Source organism: Oryctolagus cuniculus, chromosome 19 (assembly GCF_051225735.1).
Source record: "Oryctolagus cuniculus isolate XC-2025 breed Fujian yellow rabbit chromosome 19, ASM5122573v1, whole genome shotgun sequence".
Lineage (NCBI taxonomy): Eukaryota > Metazoa > Chordata > Mammalia > Lagomorpha > Leporidae > Oryctolagus > Oryctolagus cuniculus.
In genome coordinates this window covers 6494128-6512121 of record NC_142885.1, presented here as the reverse complement: position 1 = coordinate 6512121, position 17994 = coordinate 6494128, and the positions used below count along the sequence as shown (strand labels likewise).

General features: G+C 56.0%; 1 protein-coding gene and 1 long non-coding RNA gene across 5 annotated transcripts in view; one reads left to right on the top strand and one right to left on the bottom strand.

Moving 5' to 3' along the window:
* The window catches only part of RNF216 (ring finger protein 216), a 138448-nt gene extending 122013 nt beyond the window's left edge, over positions 1-16435 (top strand). For all 3 annotated transcript variants that reach the window (XM_089320895.1, XM_070064338.2, XM_051839048.3), the window contains 2 exons: positions 13366-13435; positions 13995-16435. In XM_089320895.1, coding sequence (XP_089177021.1) covers positions 13366-13435; positions 13995-14314 — 390 coding nt within the window. In that variant the 3' untranslated portion in view covers positions 14315-16435. The remainder of the gene's footprint in view (positions 1-13365; positions 13436-13994) is intronic.
* On the bottom strand, positions 5974-13357 carry LOC138846973 (uncharacterized). 2 transcript variants are annotated; one of them, XR_016225777.1, is made up of 5 exons: positions 9295-13357; positions 9027-9106; positions 7485-7560; positions 6964-7183; positions 5974-6850 (listed from the first exon to the last, which is right to left on the bottom strand). It is a non-coding gene; the product is annotated as an uncharacterized LOC138846973 (long non-coding RNA). The 2 variants fall into 2 exon arrangements; XR_011384524.2 differs by having other exon boundaries at positions 6964-7560.
* Positions 16436-17994: the final 1559 nt, after the last annotated feature.

The following is a 17994-nucleotide window of genomic DNA, read 5'->3' as shown; positions in this document are numbered from 1 at the left end:
ATCCCATTAAGTTGGCAGGTACCAATGCCTTCTTACCAGTTAAAGTGATCAGCTTAAGTGCATAACTGATCATAAAGACGGGATTAAGTGTCAAAGAGATCACATAGATAAAACCAAGTGTCTGCTAGTAATAATAGATAGAATTAAAAAGGACAGAATGATCCAACATGGGAAGAAGGCCACACAGCATGCTCATAGAAGATAAACACCCTAAATAGTGTGTGTGTGTGTGTGTGTGTGTGTCTGCCTTTTAAATACATAAAGAATTGCAGATAAGCAAAAGTGCTTATTAGAAGCCGGTTGTCTTTCTGCTTAACCACAGCTTGTTGTGTAACAGCTGCCCATGATAATCAGTACGTAGAAATGAGAGTGTCACCTGTCCGCTTGACCAGGGTTTATGCGTTGATGATACCCACGTTGGTGAGGACATGGGAAAGCGGGCATCTTATACCCTGTTGGTGGGAGTGTCATGGATCAGAGTGGGCAGTTCGGTTGCACAAAATGTCTGTACACAAAACTGGTCCCTAAGTTATGTAAAGTAGTGCAGAGTTAGAAACCACACTTAAATATTCCCCCAGATGGGAGAAGTGTTTAATTTTGTGTGTGTTAGTGCTAGAATGGTACGGAAACTAGTGCTGTCTGTATTTTAAAGCATAGATCCCCGAGGGGTAGAAGGAACACGGCAAGATTTACGCATGAAAACAAGCAGGGGCCGGCGCAGCGGGTTAACGCCCTGGCCTGCAGTGCCAGCATCCCATATGGGCGCCGGTTCTAGTCCCAGCTGCTCCTCTTCCAATCTGGCTTTCTGCTTGGCCTGGGAAAGCAGTAGAAGATGGCCCACGTCCTTGGGCCCCTGCACCCGCATAAGAGACCCAGAAGAAGCTCCTGGCTCCTTGCTTTGGATCGGCTCAGCTCTGGCCATTGTGGTCAAACTTGGGAGACCCGTATTGAGTTCCCAGCTGCAGCCCACCAGCCATTGTAGGCATCTGAGGAGTAAACCAATGGATGGGAGATCTCTCTCTCCCATTCCCTATCTCTCTCTCCCTCCCTCCTTCCCTCCCTCCCTCCCTCTAGTCTGTCTGTCCAGTAAATTTTTTAAAGCCGAAAACAGCCGAGGGCAGCCAGGATCCCAGGGTTGGGTGGTCCAGCACTGACTTATGAGTGCAGTAGGGCTGTCTAGTACACAGTAGGGTGTGGTGGGAACTGTGGGAGACGGGAGGTTGGACACCCACAGAAAGAGCTGCCTGCCACTCAGCTCGTCTCAGTTTTTATTTTATTCTGCTTATTTAAGAAAGAGATTGTCCACCGACTGATTCACTAACTAAATAGAACAGCCAGGCCAGGGCCAGGCTAAAGCTAGGAGCCAGGAACTTCATCTGGATCTTCCACATCGGTGGCAGGGGCCCAAGTACTTGAGCCATCATCTTCCCAGGCATGTGACGAGGGGGCACCCAGGACTGGAAGCCGCACTCCAGTATGGGATGTTGTTGTCTCAGGTGGTGACTTAACCTGCAGCAGCAGCGCACCTGCCCCAGGAACTCTCTTGGTTTTAAAAATTGGCCATTTAGGGCCGGCGCCGCGGCTCACTAGGCTAATCCTCCACCTAGCGGCGCCGGCACACCAGGTTCTAGTCCCGGTCGGGGCGCCGGATTCTGTCCCAGTTGCCCCTCTTCCAGGCCAGCCCTCTGCTGTGGCCAGGGAGTGCAGTGGAGGATGCCCCAGGTGCTTGGGCCCTGCACCCCATGGGAGACCAGGAAAAGCACCTGGCTCCTGGCTCCTGGCTCCTGCCATCGGATCAGCGCGGTGCGCCGGCCGCAGCGCGCCAGCCGCGGCGGCCATTATTGGAGGGTAAAACAACGGCAAAGGAAGACCTTTCTCTCTGTCTCTCTCTCTCACTGTCCACTCTGCCTGTCAAAAAAAAAAATAAATAAAATTGGCCATTTAGAGGTCAGCACCATATCTCTGTCTCTCTGTAACTCTGCCTTTCAATTAAGTAAATCTTTTTTAAAAAATTGCCATTTACTAATCTCTCTAACATTGTTCAAGCCATCACTCCACATGCTGGAGAAGAGGTCTTGGTAGCTGCCAGTCTTCACTGGTGGTGTCGGCGGTCTCCAGCATGCCTCCCGAGAGGACGTTTTGTCCCGCACACAGGAAGGCCGCTGTGGAGGTCACAACAGGTCCTCCAGTGGCCACGGCTGGGGTTCTGGGAGCCTCAGGTGGTGTTAAGGGAATACGGAAGAAATACAAACCCCTCAGCCACACAGGGTTTTGAAAAGCTGGAATTCTCTGTGGAAACTAGGTGCCTGGATTAGGAATGTTCTGTCGGGAGCAGGCTCTTCTCGGCAGGGGGCCGGGCCGAGGGACCGCAGGAATTGTTCTCACCTGGCTTGTGACGCATTAAGACCTTCAGCGTGCCTGTCCCCTCCCGCAAGGAAATGTGTGGAAGAAGGGGAGAGGTTTTGTGTAGAGCAGGAGTCCTCTGTGGCTGACGGAGTGGAGGAGTGGTCCTTAGGGGGAAGTATGCACCAGGAGTGCTCATGACCTGCATGAAAACCTCCCCAGGGCTTAGCCATTCTGCTGACCTCCTCCTTGGTGCCCCGCAGTGAGAATCTCTGGGCCCCTGGTGTGGAAATAAAATAGGACCTTTGTCTTGAGCTCAGCTCTAAGGACCCTTGAGGCTAGGTTGCATCTTGGAAACAAAGCAGAGGGAGCCTCACCGGCGAGGACCGGGACCCCAGGGTCTGCCTGTTTCCTGTGTGTGTGTGTCTTCTCCGTCTTGTCCTTGTTCCTCCTCCTCCTGCCCACGTTGTCCTCCCACGTGGAAATAATTCCGAAGGTTTCTCGTGGATTGCTACCTTGCTTGGGTGCCGTCCCATGCAGCTGCCTCGTCGTTTTCTTGTGGAGTTGACATCTTCTGTCCTGAGAAAGGTTCTTTATTTGCTCAAAACACAGTTTGAAAGGAAGGTCAGGCAAATACAAATCCCTCCAATTTCCCCCGGCAGCCATAACCGGAGATTTTGTTCCATGTGTCCTGTTCCCATCAAAACTGGGATCAGCCCCGTTTCCTTGATTCTCACCAGGAGGCTGATTGAATTCCAGCCCAGCATCTGTTGGGGCTTCTGAGAACACAAAGCCATTCAGAAGTTGAGTGAGACAAAGCATTCACTGTCATAAGAGTCTATTCTCCGGCTTAATTAACCAGCAGCGTTGGGAAGAATCTCTTATTTGTCAGCGAGGGAGTTGTCCCTCCGTGGTTTGGAGAGAATGCGAATTTTCGTCTTTAATGACTGGAGATTGCTTGGGAACCTGAAGTCACTCTGATGAAGTGCCCAAATAGTGAATGTAACTTTCTTTCTGTTACTTACCAAAAATAAGCCAAAAATCAGACTCTTAGGAAACAAGATGGCTTCTCTAGGAAAGCCGAGAAAGAGAAGCAGCAGTCAGCACAGGGCACAGTGCACGGCTGAGCCTCACACACAGACCAGCAGGCACGGCTGTAGCACAGGCAGAGCTGCCAGGGGTGTTCCAAGCCCCTGTACTGCCTGTCTCCTGTCCGAGAGTGGTTGCAGAAGGGTGAACGAGCAGTCACTCACAGAATCGTGGCAGAATCCCAACAGGTGTTCTCTTTAACTATCCAAGTCGGTGTTTGTCTTAGGTTTTGGCTACAAGAAACCACAGAGAGTTGTTTCTACAACCTCTTTATTTTTTGAATATAATGGTTTGAAGCCTGCTCAGTTCAAAGAAAACCTCAGGGCTTTTAGGAGCCGCTCACAATTCGGTAGAATTATTATTGCCTGGCTCTTTGCGTAGGAGGCACATTCGTCCCTCATCTGTCCGTATACCTACCATGTGTTCATTCTGTGATGGGAGTGCAGGGCAGAGCCGATGTGCCAACCTCAAAGACGACAAAACCTGTTGAACCCGAGGCCCAGCCATTTTTCCCCAGACCTGCCTTCTCCCCGACGACTCCAGCCTACCAGGCGGGGCTCTGTGTCTGGAGAGCGCAGGGGCTTCCTGTGCCAGAGCACACTGCCGGCACTTTTGAGAATTGCACTCGATGGCAGGAGTCAGGAGAGAGAAAAAGGATGTAGGAGAGGATTGCTGAGAATGTGGAACTCAGCAAGGGAGGATCTTCTGTGCTTTAGGTTGGAAATTGATTTTTGAGAGTTACACAGTGCGTGCAAGAGCCAGAGAGAGACCTTCCATCTACTGGGTCACTCCCCAGATGGCCACAAAGGCCAGGGCCGGGCCAGCTGAGGAGCTTCTTTCTAGTCTCCCACGTGGGTAGAGACCCAAGCACTTAAGCCTCTTTATTCTGCTTTCCCAGGAGCATTAGCAGGGAGCCTGGATTAAAAGTAGAGCAGCTGGCCGGCGCCGCGGCTCACTAGGCTAATCCTCCGCCCTGCAGCGCCGGCACACCGGGTTCTAGTCCCGGTCGGGGCGCCGGATTCTGTCCCGGTTGCCCCTCTTCCAGGCCAGCTCTCTGCTGTGGCCAGGGAGTGCAGTGGAGGATGGCCCAAGTGCTTGGGCCCTGCACCCCATGGGAGACCAGGAGAAGCACCTGGCTCCTGGCTCCTGCCATCGGATCAGCGCGGTGCACCGGCCGCGGCGGCCATTGGAGGGTGAACCAACGGCAAAAGGAAGACCTTTCTCTCTGTCTCTCTCTCTCACTGTCCACTCTGCCTGTCAAAAAATAAATAAATAAATAAAAAGTAGAGCAGCTGGGGCCAGTGCTGTGTCATAGCAGGTTAAAGCCGCAGCCTGCAGCACCGGCATCCCATATGGGCACTGGTTCTAGTCCCAGCTGCTCCTCTTCTGATCCAGCTCTCTGGTATGGCCTGGCAAAGCAATAGAAGATGGTCCAAAGCTTGGGCCCCTGCACCCACGTGGGAGACCCAGAAGAAGCTCCTGGCTTCGCCTGAGCCCTGCCTGTTGTGGCCGTCTGGGGAGTGAACCAATGGACTGTCTTTCTGTCTCTCCTCTCTCTGTAACTCTGCCTTTCAAAGAAATAAGATAAATCTTTAAAAAAAAAAAACAAAGAGATAGCCCACGAGTTGCCCATCACTCAGCCTCCACAGCTGGCCCGAGCTTTTTATTTCTAGCCTGTTTGAAACACCACTGTTCCTGTGAGTGGTGTGCCCGGACTGTCATCGGAACTAACTTGAGCCTGTCTTCCGTACGCCCATGCTGTGCCAAGTGGGGAAGGTGTGAGCCCCCACTTTGCAGATGAAGGGAATGATGTTGACTCACGCCCCCAGCCTGCTGGGGCGTGGTATCACCAGGATGCAAACCCAGGTCTCCTGACCAGTGTCCGGCTCCTTCCACACAGGTGGAGATGCCTGGGAGCTGCCTCCATTTTCCCCTGAGCGCTGTGAACCGAGGAAGACCTCACAGAGGCCGGGGGACCATGGACCCTTTCCTGTTGAGCAACTTGCAAATGGTAGAGAGGAGGTCCAGCAGCTCACCAGCTCGACAGTGTCCCTGGTTGGGGGTCAGTGTCAGTAGAGGACTTGACCACGGAGGGCAGGCAGCACAGCCCAGTGAACTCTGTGTCCCTGGTTGGGGGTCAGTGTCAGTAGAGGACTTGACCACGGAGGGCAGGCAGCACAGCCCAGTGAAGTCTGTGTTGGTGTGCATCAGTATCACGGGGCCTAGGAGGCCCCAGCCTGCACACTTGACCCTGCCAGGAGCTAAACGTTCCTCCCCCACCCTACGTTTTTGTGCTGGAGGTCCTCTAGACAGACCGGCGTCTGGGTGCTGCACCTCTGACCTGAAGAGGTGCCAGCCTCATGCCTGTGCCCCTGTGCCCCGCCCCATCTCCCTTCAGCCCCAGCTGCAGAGCCTTGGCTGCGCCGGGCAGCTCCCCTCTTGCTGCCTCCTGTTTCCTGTCACAGGGGATGGGTTCAGGGTTGCTGTTGCCCAGGCAGTCTCAGCTGGCCTGGGAATCATTGCAAATGGAATCTCCAGCTCTTCGGAGGCCTTGTCATGCAAGTTTATTAACAACAGCTGTGGCCACACATGACCTAGAGCCTGGCCTGCCCCACCCCCAAAATCAGGGGAGGGGACACAGCAGTTGATTGCACAGATTCCCTGTCACCTTTTAAAGGGAGAAAAGTTCAATGGAGAAGAGAAGTCACCGCCCTTCCTCCATGGATATGGCAGCCTGCCATATAGGCACACAGGCTGCCAACCCTGGTGACCAGCAGCGGAAAGCAGGCTGGAAAGGGCCCTGACAGGCCTTGACAGGAGTTCAGTGCCACGGGCTCAGACATATCCTTGGAAGCCGTCAGCCTGGTGATGCCTGGTGACACCTGGCCGGTGCGTTCTCCCTCTCCCTGCGTGACGCTGTAGCTCCTCTCCCGTGATTTTCTCCTTCCACACCCTGCTGCTGCACGGACAGAGCTGTGGGACTTCCTGTCGAGGGACAAGTTAAGGGGTTGTTTTGTGTTCTTTAGTACATCTCACTGGTGAATGCTACCTCTTCCTGCCAGTCCTGGGGCTGACTGAGCCCCTGCTGCCCCCCCACCCTCATCTCTTGGTGGCCCTCCTCCCCTCCCAGCCTCTCCCGCACGTGAAGCAGTGCTGCTGGAGTCCCCTCTGAGAGGCCTGGCACTTTCCGTGTCCTGCTGCTCAGGGGGCTCTGAGACTGCACAAGCCCTCTCCCTGTTCCGATGCGTTTCTGGGTTAAAAGTGTTCTTCCAGATGCGCTGGGCGAGTGAGGCTCCGTTGCACAGCCTCTGCCTTCTTGGTTCTAATGTAATCCTGTTGCGGTTTGTGGGGATGCTGGCTGACTCGCTTCCACTCCAGCCTGGTGTGCCATCACACTTTTTTTTTTTTTTTAAACATACTGAAGGAGAAAAACCATATGATTATGTCAATAGAAGCAGAGAAAGCATTTGATAAAATACAACACCTTTCATGGTTTAAACCCTAAGCAAGTTAGGTATCGAAGGAACCTACCTCAGCACGATCAAGGCAGTTTCTGACAAACCCACGGTCGGTGTCCTGTTGTGGGGAGAAGTCGGAAGCGTTCCCACTCACTCCATTCTTGAGGTTTCTCCCCCCACACTGTCTTCTGAGACCTTTCGTGACGTCTTGGTCACGGCCAGATCCACTCTCCCATCTCAACCTGGGAGGTTCCTTGCCCATCAGCAGTGGACCGTTTGAAAGTTGTCAGAGACTGTAAGGAGCCAGAAAAACAGCAGAGAAGGGAACCCTGGACCCTGACAGCCCCAGCTAAAGGCAGGGGAGAGGATGCTGGGATGTGTCTCGCGCAGGGGTCAGCAAGCAGAACCACTGGCCAGGGTGCACAGGCTAGGGGGGTGCTCAAGTTCCCTCCACCCTGGTCAGGGCAGAGCCTGACAGCCCAGCTGCGGCCCTGCACGTTCAGAGCTCCTGCTCGGCCCCTCCCCCCGCCCTGCACTCTTCACTGGGCTGTCTTCCCATAAACCCCTGCTTGTCCCTGTGTGTGAACTCAGTACCGTGCAGGGCAGCAGGACCTCGCAGGTGCAGAGCGTAGCCTTCCAGAATGGACCCTCAGTGGGCTTGGGACGTGAGCTGTGAATTTAAAAACAGCCAGTGGGAAATGTATCAAAACTTTTCCAGGAGTTCTCTCTGGTGAGTAGTGAGGAATTACTAAACATTTCCAAAGGTTGCTTGAATGGATGTATACTATTTTAATTATTAGAAAACTAACGTCATTTTTCACTGTGTATGAGAATCAGATTCCTTTGTGTGGATTTTTTGTTTTTGTTTGTTTTTTTGAAAGAGTTTCAGAGGAGGAGAGACAGAACCATCCACTGGTTTACTCTACAAATGGTCACAGCAGCCATGGCTGGGCCAGGCCAAAGCCAAGAACCCAAAGCCGCCTCTGGGTCTCCCATGTGGGAAGGGACACAAGCACGTGGGCCATCTTCCGCTGCTTTCCCAGGTGCATTAGCAGGGAGCTGGATTGCAAGTGGAGCAGCCAGATCATGAACCAGAGCCCATATGGGATGCTGGCGTTGCAGGCAGAGCCTAGCTTGCTCTACCACAACGCTGGCCCCTGGATCCCTGGTTTTGTTTGTTTGTTTTTAAGATTTATTTATTTATTTGAAAGAGTTACACAGAGAGAGGAGAGGCAGAGACAGATGTCTTCCATCCGATGGTTCACTCCCCAGATGGCCGCAACGGTTGGAGCTGCACCGATCTGAAGCCAGGAGCTTTTTCCCAGACCATGGCAGAGAGCTGGGTCGGAAGTGGAGCGGCTGGGTCTCGAACCAGCGCCCATATGGGATGCTGGCACTTCAGGCCAGGGCGTTAACCCGCTGCACCACAGCACCAGCCCCAAGGATCCCTGTTTTTTTAAAGCAAGAAGTCATCAGAGGGAGAATTCTTGGGACCTCATCATATTCCAGTAACTTAATGGCCTTGAGAAAACATACAGATGCGGCAGCCCTGACATGGTTGTTCGCGTTCTCTGGTCAGAGGCGGCCAGAGCCTTTGCCTCAGTGATTGACTGCGGTCCCCAACTTAGGTTGCTGGCTCAGCAGGTGAGGCTCGGGGGCTCCCTGATGGCCCCTCTGTAGACACAAGGGATCTGCTGGCTTTTATCCCAGAGGCCAAGTGTTACAGATAGTCAAAGGGCTGGCACTGTGGTGTAGCAGGTTGATCCTCCACCTGTGGCCCCAGCATCCCATTTGGATGCCAGCTGTCATGCTGGCTTCTCTTCCGATCCAGCTCTCTGCTGTGGCCTGGGAAAGCAGTAGAAGATGGCCCAAGTCCTGGGGCCCTGCACCTGTGTGGGGGATGTAGAGGAATCTCCTGGCTCCTGGCTTCAGATTAGCGCAGCTGTGGGCATTGTGCCATTTGTGAACCAGCAGATGGAAGAACTTTATCTCTGTCCCTCACCGTATCTATAACTCTAGCTCTCAAACAAATAAATAAAATAATAATTTTTTTTTAAAAAAGATAGGTAAATAGGTCGTTTTTAAGGGATGTGCATTTCAGGGAGAGCTGAGTCCAAGAAAATATAAGTTACTCACCAAGAGCTTCCAAGGAGATGCCCCTCTCTCTATTAGCTGTCCATCTGCTTGAGTAGAGATGTTTTATGTGGTGTTTTGCCCTGTTGTATTTAGGAAAGGAGATTTTAGAGCCCTCTTGTGTTTCAGGGAGGACCAGCTTCAGATTTTCTAGAACAAAGCAGAGTCTTAAAATAGTCAGCCTGGCACTGAGGCTGTGCAGTGACACCTCCTGGGTTAGAACTCACTGCCCCTCAGATCCCCATCTGCAGGGTGGTGGAAGTTAACCTACCTACTTAGAAACAAGTGAGCTCCAGCTTAGGCGGTGGCAGCAAGGGCTGCCCCAGAGCTGACGCTCTTCCCAGTGTACCCACAGCTTCTGGGGAGGCCAGTGCTGCTGTCAGGTCACGCTGGGGCCTGTGTCCAGCACTGTGCACCGCCCGGCTTTCCTGTGCCTGAATCAGCCTGGGGAAGGGGACAGTCGTTCTCTGGTCAGCTCGGCTTGGCTCTCCTTCCTCTTTCCTCCTATTGTTACCGTTTCCAGCAGCTGGGGTGTGGCCTAGATTTGCTGCCTGGCCAGCCTTTTGTATCAGTGTCGCTCTTCGTGGGGGCAGTGACACTCAGGATGCCTGGAGTGTTCCCTGAGGGAGCCTGCGTCCAGGAGGACGCACAGCCCATCTGTCACTCACCCAAGCCATGAGGGGCCAGGCTTCATGTTCAACCTCATAATCAATCCTAAACCTGCTTCCTTGCCTTTTTCTTGAAAAGCATTATTAATCCTGTTAATTGTGCAAGTCGTGTAAAATTTAAAAGACTCTTTTAATTCTCTTAAATTGAGTAGTCAGCACTGTGGCTTATTGGGTAAAGCCACCACCTGCAGTGCCAGCATCCCATATGGGCACCGGTTCAAGACCCGGCTGTTGCACTTCCAATCCAGGTCTCTGCTATGGCCTGGGAAAGCAGTGGAAGATGGCTCAAGTCCTTGGGCCCCAGCACCCACGTGGGCGACCCAGAAGAATCTCCTGGCTCCTGGCTCCTGGCTTTAGATCAGCCCAGCTCCAGCTGATTGCAGCAAATCGGGGAGTGGAACCAGCGGATGAAAGACACCGCTCTCTCCCATCCCCTCCCTCCCTCCCCTCCCCCCACCTCTCCTCTCTGGGTATAGCTGTGACTTTCAAATAAATAAATAAATCTTTTTATTTATTTGAAAGGCATAGCAACAGAGAGAGAAAAAATCTCCGGCTGCTGGCTCACTCCCCAGGTGGCTGCAGTGTCTAGGTCTGAGCCAGGCCGAAACCAGGAGCCTGGAGCTCCGTCTGGGTCTCCTTCAGGGATGCCAGGGGCCCTAGCACTTGGGCCGTCTTCCATTCCCTTTCCAGGTTGTTAACAGGGAACTGGATCGGAAGTGGAGCAGCTGGGACACGAATCAGCGTCCGAGTGGTGTGCTGGCATCCCAGGTGGCAGCTTGACCCACTGCACCATGACACCGGCCCCCCAGCCTCTTGAATTCCTGCTGAAGTTACTAAACACCGTGTCTTGTGACCCCAACCAGTTGGGAAAGGTTGAGACCTAAACACCCGCCCATATCCCAGTTGTGACGTTGCTCACAGTTTGTGGTGAAAATCACTGTTCACCTGGTTCAGTGCCAGCACATTGTGGGGAAGTGCAGTCTAGACTGCAAGGGCACTGGTGACCTCCCGAGACCCACGGTCTCAAGTCCACTTGGTGTATCAGGGGAACCAGAGCCAGGGGACTTGTGTGCGGGGTGGCAGCAGCTGCACTTCCTCCCGGAGCTGCTCTGAGTGACAGCCAGATCTGCCTCCCGCCCGCGCAGGCACTTTAGCCCCTCCTAAGGGGGCTCTTGGGTTGGGCTCATCCAGGAACGTTTGGATTTGTTAAAGGAAGCTTAGTGCTAAAAATCTGGCAGTGCACAGGGGTCTGGAATCTTCTGTGCAAAAGCAAGGCCTCTTGTCCCTCATGTTTCATTTATTCTGGCAGAAATGTCAGCAGAGAGGGAGAGCAGGGCGGGTTGGAGGTCGGTCTTGCAGTTGCACAGCGCTAGTGGCATTTGAAAGTGTAATCCCAGCTCAGTCTGCGCTCACAGCAGGCAGATGTCTGCTCTGTAGGGGCAGGACTGCGGCTGCCTCCACCTCTGCTGCCTCTCCAACATCAGGTGGGGTGCCGTGCTGGGGTTCTGACGCATGACCACCCACAGGGTTCTTCCCAGCACTACCGTCCTGTGATGCACATTTTACAGTTTGTGAAATGCATGATGGAATCTTGATCTGTGTCCCCTGCCCTTCCTGTGCCTTGCTCAGAGCATCTGCTGAGACCTGGGTGTACAATATCTCAGATATCGGGGTTAGAAAGAAGCTTGTGGGGCCAGCGCCGTGGCTCACTAGGCTAATCCTCCGCCTGTGGCGCTGGCATCCCATATGGGCGCTGGTCCTGTCCTGGTTGCTCCTCTTCCAGTCCAGCTCTCTGCTGTGGCCCGGGAAGGCAGTGGAGGATGGCCAAGTACTTGGGCCCCTGAACCCGCATGAGAGACCAGGAGGAAGCTCCTGGCTTCAGATTGGCGTAGTTCTGACTGTGGCGAGCCATTTGGGGGGTGAACCAATGGAAGAAAGACCTTTCTCTCTGTCTCTCTCTCTCTCACTGTCTAACTCTGTCAAATTAAAAAAATTAAAAAAAAATAATAATAAATAAATAAATAAAAACGATGCTTGTGCTATGGGGCTTGGAGAATGCGAGTGGATTTGATAGGGTCTCAGTGTTGCCAACATGGTGCCCTGTCTCCAGCGACTCTCCCAAGCCAGGGGAGCGTGTTGCCCGACTGCCCAGTGATCCCGTGTGTGTGTGGCTTTCTGTTTGTGTTGATCCGAAGTTTAACCAGCAAGCGTAGGACAGTGTTGTGCACAATCGGCGCTGAGTAGACTTTACTGGATTAAATTCACGACTCTACCCTAGGGTTGATAGACACCCATATGGAGATTGCTGTCTGGGCTGTGGCACGTGCAACCTGCTGAGTCATCGTGTAGATTCCACTGCCCAGGCCAGGGCCACCGCGTCCCCCGAGGCGAGGGGCTGAGCTCCCTGCAACTCATGCGTCACTGGGCCCCCCCTTCACATCTCAGAAGGTCCACAGCATCTCCAGATCCGCAGGGAAAGTCGAGGTTCGGTGACAGTGTTGCACCAACAGCACAGGAACTCCAGGTGGGCGGGCCAGCGCCTGTCTGGGGAAATCAGCCGTGTGTGTTTAAGACTTCTCCTGGGGCTGGAATTCGCTCGCCCTCCCTAGCTTGAAGAAGCTGCTGGAGTTCCCCAGGACACTGAGCGCCTTCCAGTCGGTCCTGTCTCACTCAGAGGGCAGAGCCTCCCCCTCGGGGCCGCAGTGACCTCCAGCTGTGACTGCGGGGACCACAGCTGGCCAGGAAGAGGTGCACTACCTTGCTGGTTACTTTCCAACTCAGTGAATGTTCTTTCCGTCCTGTGTTAAACTGGAAAGTCTCCCTCTCAGGACTGGGTCGTACCCAGCACTACGCAGAGCCCACAGGAGGGTTAGGAGGCCTGACAGGGACAGACCTGGGCTGCATCCCTGCTCGGACTACCCCGAGCTTGCCTGTACTCAGAGTGCCTCTGAGGTAACGCAGGGGTGAGGTCAGTTTATCTTCTCTTCTGGCCGACCAAGTTTTTCTTTTTCTTTAGACTTATTTATTTATTTGAAAGATTTACACAGAGAGGAGAGGCAGATAGAAGTCTTCCATCGGATAGTTCACTCCCCAGTTGGCCTGCAACAGCCAGAGCTGCACCGATCCGAAGCCAGGAGCTTCTTCTGGGTCTCCCACATGGGTGCAGGGGTCCAAGGACTTGGGCCATCTCCTACTGCTTTCCCAGGCCAGAGCAGAGAGCTGGATCGGAAGTGGAACAGCCGGGTCTTGAACCGGCGCCCATATGGGATGCTGGCGCTTCAGGCCAGGGCGTTAACCTGCTGCACCACAGCACCAGCCCCCTGACCAAGTATTGATTTGGGCAGGGAGATGGCAGCGAGACTGCAGTGCTGTGCTTCCCCTTACAGTGACCTGACCCTGCCTGGGCTCTGCGGCAGCCATGTTGCTCCTTTTGTAGCCCCCAGATAGGTGCATCCCAGTGCAGGGTCGGCAAGACCTCCTGGACTGTGTGCAGTAGTCGGTCTCAGGCCCACCCTCCAGACCCTGTGCTGGCTGTCGCTTCCTCCCTCTGCTTGTCCAGGCACAGCTTTGTGCCCTCCCACCCCCTTCCGGCGTCTTCATGGGAGCGTGGCTCTGCCCAGGCTCCTGCTGGCCTCGCCTCCGCCAGCCTCATGCTCCCTGTTGCTTTTTTCTAGGAGGATGACGAGAAGCTAATTGAGGAAATCCAGAAGGAGGCTGAGGAGGAGCAGAGGAGGAAGAGTGGAGGCAAGTGCACTGCCCTGTCTGGGCTCACAGGGTCGAGGGGCCACGTGGGTGTCCTGGCAGTGCCCCAGCCCAGGGCGCACCCCTCACACTTCCACCCACAGGGCCGATGCTCAGGCTGTGGCGTGTGCCGAGGAGTCTTGGCTACAGTGCAGGCATCTTCTGGGCAGTGAGGAAGGCCCGAGGGTTGCACACAAGCTCAGAAAACAAATAGAAACCAGGCCTGACCCAGGAGACAGGAGCCGCCCTGAGCCCTCTGAGGGAGGATGCAGGGAGTGTGGGCGTGGCCTGCTGGCTCTGAGCAGAGGCCTCCCCAAGGCCCTCCTGTCCCCATTTCTGATGCTGACCCCCGGGGTGGGTGTCTTCACATCTCGGGCTTTACTGGGGAGCCACAGCTCTCGACACAGTCAGCATGCAAAAGGTCAGAGGTCAGCCCCTTAACCTCCCGCTCCAGGCTCGCCCTGGCTGGGGCCAAGGTCCGTTTAGAGCCCTGGTCCCAGGCCAGATTCCTGCACCGTCGGTCCACCCCCTTTCTCTCAACCAAACCCTGTCTCCTTTTCAGAGAACACATTCAAACGCATCGGACCCCCATTGGAGAAGCCCCCTGAGAAGGTGCAGAGGGTCGAGGCCCTGCCCAGGCCCGTCCCGCAGAACCTGCACCAGCCACAGATGCCGCCCTATGCCTTCGTGCACCCGCACTTCGCTCTCCCGCCCGTCCGGCCCATGTTCAACAACTTTCCACTCAACATGGGCCCCATCCCAGCGCCCTACGTGGCCCCTCTGCCCAACATGCGGGTCAACTACGACTTCGGCCATATACACGTGCCCATGGAGCACAACCTGCCCATGCACTTTGGCCCTCAGCTGCGGCATCGCTTCTGACCCCCAGCGCTCACAGCCACTGCTGGGTGTAGTGGCGGGGGTGTAGGATGGAACGCTCCCGTAAGGGCTCATGGTTCTGCTCATGCCTTCAGTAGGGTGACAGGTTCGGCTCCTGAGAGGGTGAGATGGTTTTCTTCTCGCTCCTTTCTTGGGAAGGGCCCCTACCCATTGAGCGGCACTGCGGGCCGGTGCCCTCTGGGTGCCTATAACAGGACTGGTCTGGCTGTCAGTAGGCCAGAGAGATGAGTTCTGCTGTCTGTGGCCCTGGCCGCGAGGTAGGCCTGTCTCTGCCGCATCACTCAAGTCCCTGCAGGAAGAGGTAAGGAAAGAACTGGCCTCTGTTCCCTGCCCCAGCACACGATAGGAAAAGCCGTTCAGAGTCGACACCACGCAGGCCTTGGTTCCCACAGCACAGTCGGGTCCGTGGTCAGGGGAGCCAACAGCTGGTAGAGGTGGAGAGAACCAAGGGATTGGGACTGCCCCGCAGCCCCGGCCCCGGCCCCAAGTCCCGTGCTGCAGTAGCCCTACCACTGCCGGAGGTGCTCGGCTGGGCCACAGGCTGAGGCGGCAATGCGGGGGTGGGGGGCTGTTGACTGCGGCCCGTCGGGCACTGCTGCAACTCCACAGGGGCAAAGCGCGCCCACGTCCATCCCATGACCGTTCAGGGAGTCCCTCTTCCTCCTGACCCTCTCACATCAGCCGGCAACAAAGAACCACGTCCCATCTTCCGTGGTCACCTGGTGCCCACTTTGTGGGGGTTTTCCTGGCCTACTCCCCTTTGTCTTTTGCGCCCTGCAGAGTCAAACTGAGAATCAGTGACCCCATGCCAGGCGCTCCTAAGGGCAGGGCGGTCCTGAAACTGTGGGCAGATAGAAGATCCTCTTGAGGGAGCTGGGCTGGTGGCCTGCCGGGAGACGTCACCGCCCAGGGATGTCCCCTGAGGTGTCCTGGGCAGCAGTAGGCTCCCCTGGAGCTGCGGGTGCTGCCAGCAAGCTCTCGCCCTCCCTCCGCACAGCCTCAGGTAGAAGGGCCAGGCCTCGGCCTGCGTGCAGTCCCCAGTGCAACCCGCCGCCACATCCCATCCTGTCCAGTCCATCTTGAGCCCTTGCCCTGGCCATCTGCTGAGTGAGGGGCCCCTCCCGGCAGCACACGTCACCTTGACCTGGGTCTGCTCTCCTGGTCCCCTGGCCGGCACCGCCCCTGGTGCCGGTGACTCCTCAGAGATGGGAGCGGAGAAGTCCTGCAGACGCCCGCTCTTTCTGCCTTTCTCAGGATGAAGGCTTTGCCGACAGGTGGTCATCTGGGCACGGGGCCGCTGTGTCCGCTGCCCGGGAGCCCGCCCTCTGGGCCGCCTGAACTGTGCTCCTAGCCTGAATGCCAGTGCCTTGGAAAGGCGGGCTCCGTGTGGCAGTGACAGGGTTCTCTACCTTCAACACGTGTTCCCGCGCCTCTCCAGGGAGGACCTCCGAGAGCAGAGGGCAAGAGGAGGCCCACGAACGGGAAGCTGCCCCGGGTCCTTCCCTCACAGCCCTCTAGAGCCGAACGCATTCGCCCAGGAGCTCGGCTCCAGCTCCAGCCTGCGTCCCGGCCCCTTGGCTCCATCGAGGGCCCGAGGTAGGACAGGGAACAGGCTGCTGCAGAGGCAGGTGCTGGCCCCAGCCCTGCCGAGGGTGCACTGGAGATGGCCCATGGACTGCTGAGCGTGTGTCCTAGCTGTCTCCAGCCGCACCCAGCTGTGGGGAGGGAGCTTTGGCCTTGTCCCCCAGGGCACCTGCTTCCTGGCCGTCTCCTGAGTCCAGCAAGGCCCTGCATGACCACCTCAGCCTCCAGAGGCAGGGCCCCGGGGAGAGGGGAACTCAGCCTCTGGCCAGCAGGGCAGTCCTGTTTTACTTGCCTTAAAACTGGAGAGAGGAACCTAGTATTTGCACTTAGCAAATGATTGAAAAACAGGAAACAAAAGTGTGCATGATCTGTCACTTTGTATTAAAATGACTAGTTCATTCCATTGTTTTCCTCTACCTTCAGGTAGCAAAAATAAAATAGTTCTGTTGCAACTGCTGTGTAAGAAGCCTGTATCATATGTAACTTGCACTTTTTGTAAATAAATGTCTGTGTGCTCTTCTTGCTCTGGTCTGTTTCTCAAGCAGCCCTTTGCTGGCAGAGTCCCAGGAGAGACTGGAGCTCACTAGCAGCCCTCCCCCCAGCGAGGAAGCAGGCATCGCGGATCCCGGCCGGCAGCCCCAGAGCGGGCACAGACCCCCGTGACATGGAGCCCCTCCCTGGACGCTCCGTCAGCCCCTTGTCCAGTGGCCTTCGCCACACAGAGCCAGCCTGGCCCTGGAGAGCAGTGAACATGGCGTCCGCCGGGCCCGGGAGGGGCGGAGGTCCCCAGAGCAGGAGGTGCCTTCACTGTGGAGCCGCAGCCGGGGTCCTCGCCTGCCCGGCTGGAGGGGCTGCAGCCGCGGGGACTGAGCTGCCCCTTGCTGGCAGCACGCCCCTCAGCACCTGCCTTGTGCCAGGCAGGCAGGCTTTGGCCCTGCGGCCTTGGAGGCAGTGCTGAGCTGACTCCAAGTGCAGGTGGCTCACGGCTCCTTCGTGAACCGTGGATCATCCTGTCCTGTTGTTTATAACTGCTGATCCGTGTGCCCGTTTAAAAACTATTTACTCATTTTTACTTGTGATTTTCCCACCCAGTGGTTTATTCCCGAGATGCCCACAGCAGCTGAGGCTGGGCCAGGCTGAAGCCAGGATCTGGGAGCGCCATCCAGGTCTCCCTTGTGGGCGTCAGGAAGCCAAGTACTTTGGCCGTCTGCTGCCTCCCAGACATGTAAGCAGAGCCCAGTCCCCAGCACTCAGGTGTGGGGTATGGACGTCTCAAACCAGTGGCTTAGCCCACGGTGCCACGTGCACACCTTCCCTTTTGTTAATGTGTCCGGAAAGAGACATGACAAAGTTTCGGGGCATGAAAGTGACCCACGCTCACACTCCAGACCGGTCGGCGAGTTGCTGCCCACCCATCCATCCTCTTCCTGTGCCGTGCATACCCTGTGGTTTCGCTAAGCGAAGGCTGTCCTCCCGCTCTCCCGCGAGTAACTGCCCTGGGGAACCTGTGGCACCTGTTGATCCCCACCCGCTGGTGGGTGTGCAGGGCCTCCTGCCACCACAGCGCGCCACAGCGGAGGCTGCCCGCGGGACTGGTGCCTGGGCATTCAGGAGGCACGAGTGCGGGAAGGGAGCCCCTCTGCAGCCAGGGGGACGCCCAGCCTGGGCCATGGGCCTGCCGGTCACTTAGTCCCCTGCACCATTGTGAAGGGCAGTCAGGGAAGGAGAGGCAGATCTTCATCCGCTGGTTCACTCTCCAGATGGCTGCAATGGCTGGGGCTGGACAGGGCTGAAGTGAGGAGCCAGGAGCTTCTACCGGCTCTCCCGTGTGGGTGCAGGGGCCCAAGCACTTGGGTCCTCTTCCACTGCTTTCCCAGGCACGCCAGCAGGGAGCTGGGTCGCAAGTGGAGCAGCCGGGTCTCAAACTGGTGCCCTTATGGGATGCTTTCCATGGAAAAGTGTCGGCTTTACCCGCTCTGCCACAACGCAGCCGCAACTTGAGATAGAGGTTCTGGGAGAGATACTTGGGGTTCCGGGGGATGGGAAGGAGAAAAGGGGGCTTGTGTGTGTGTGTGTGT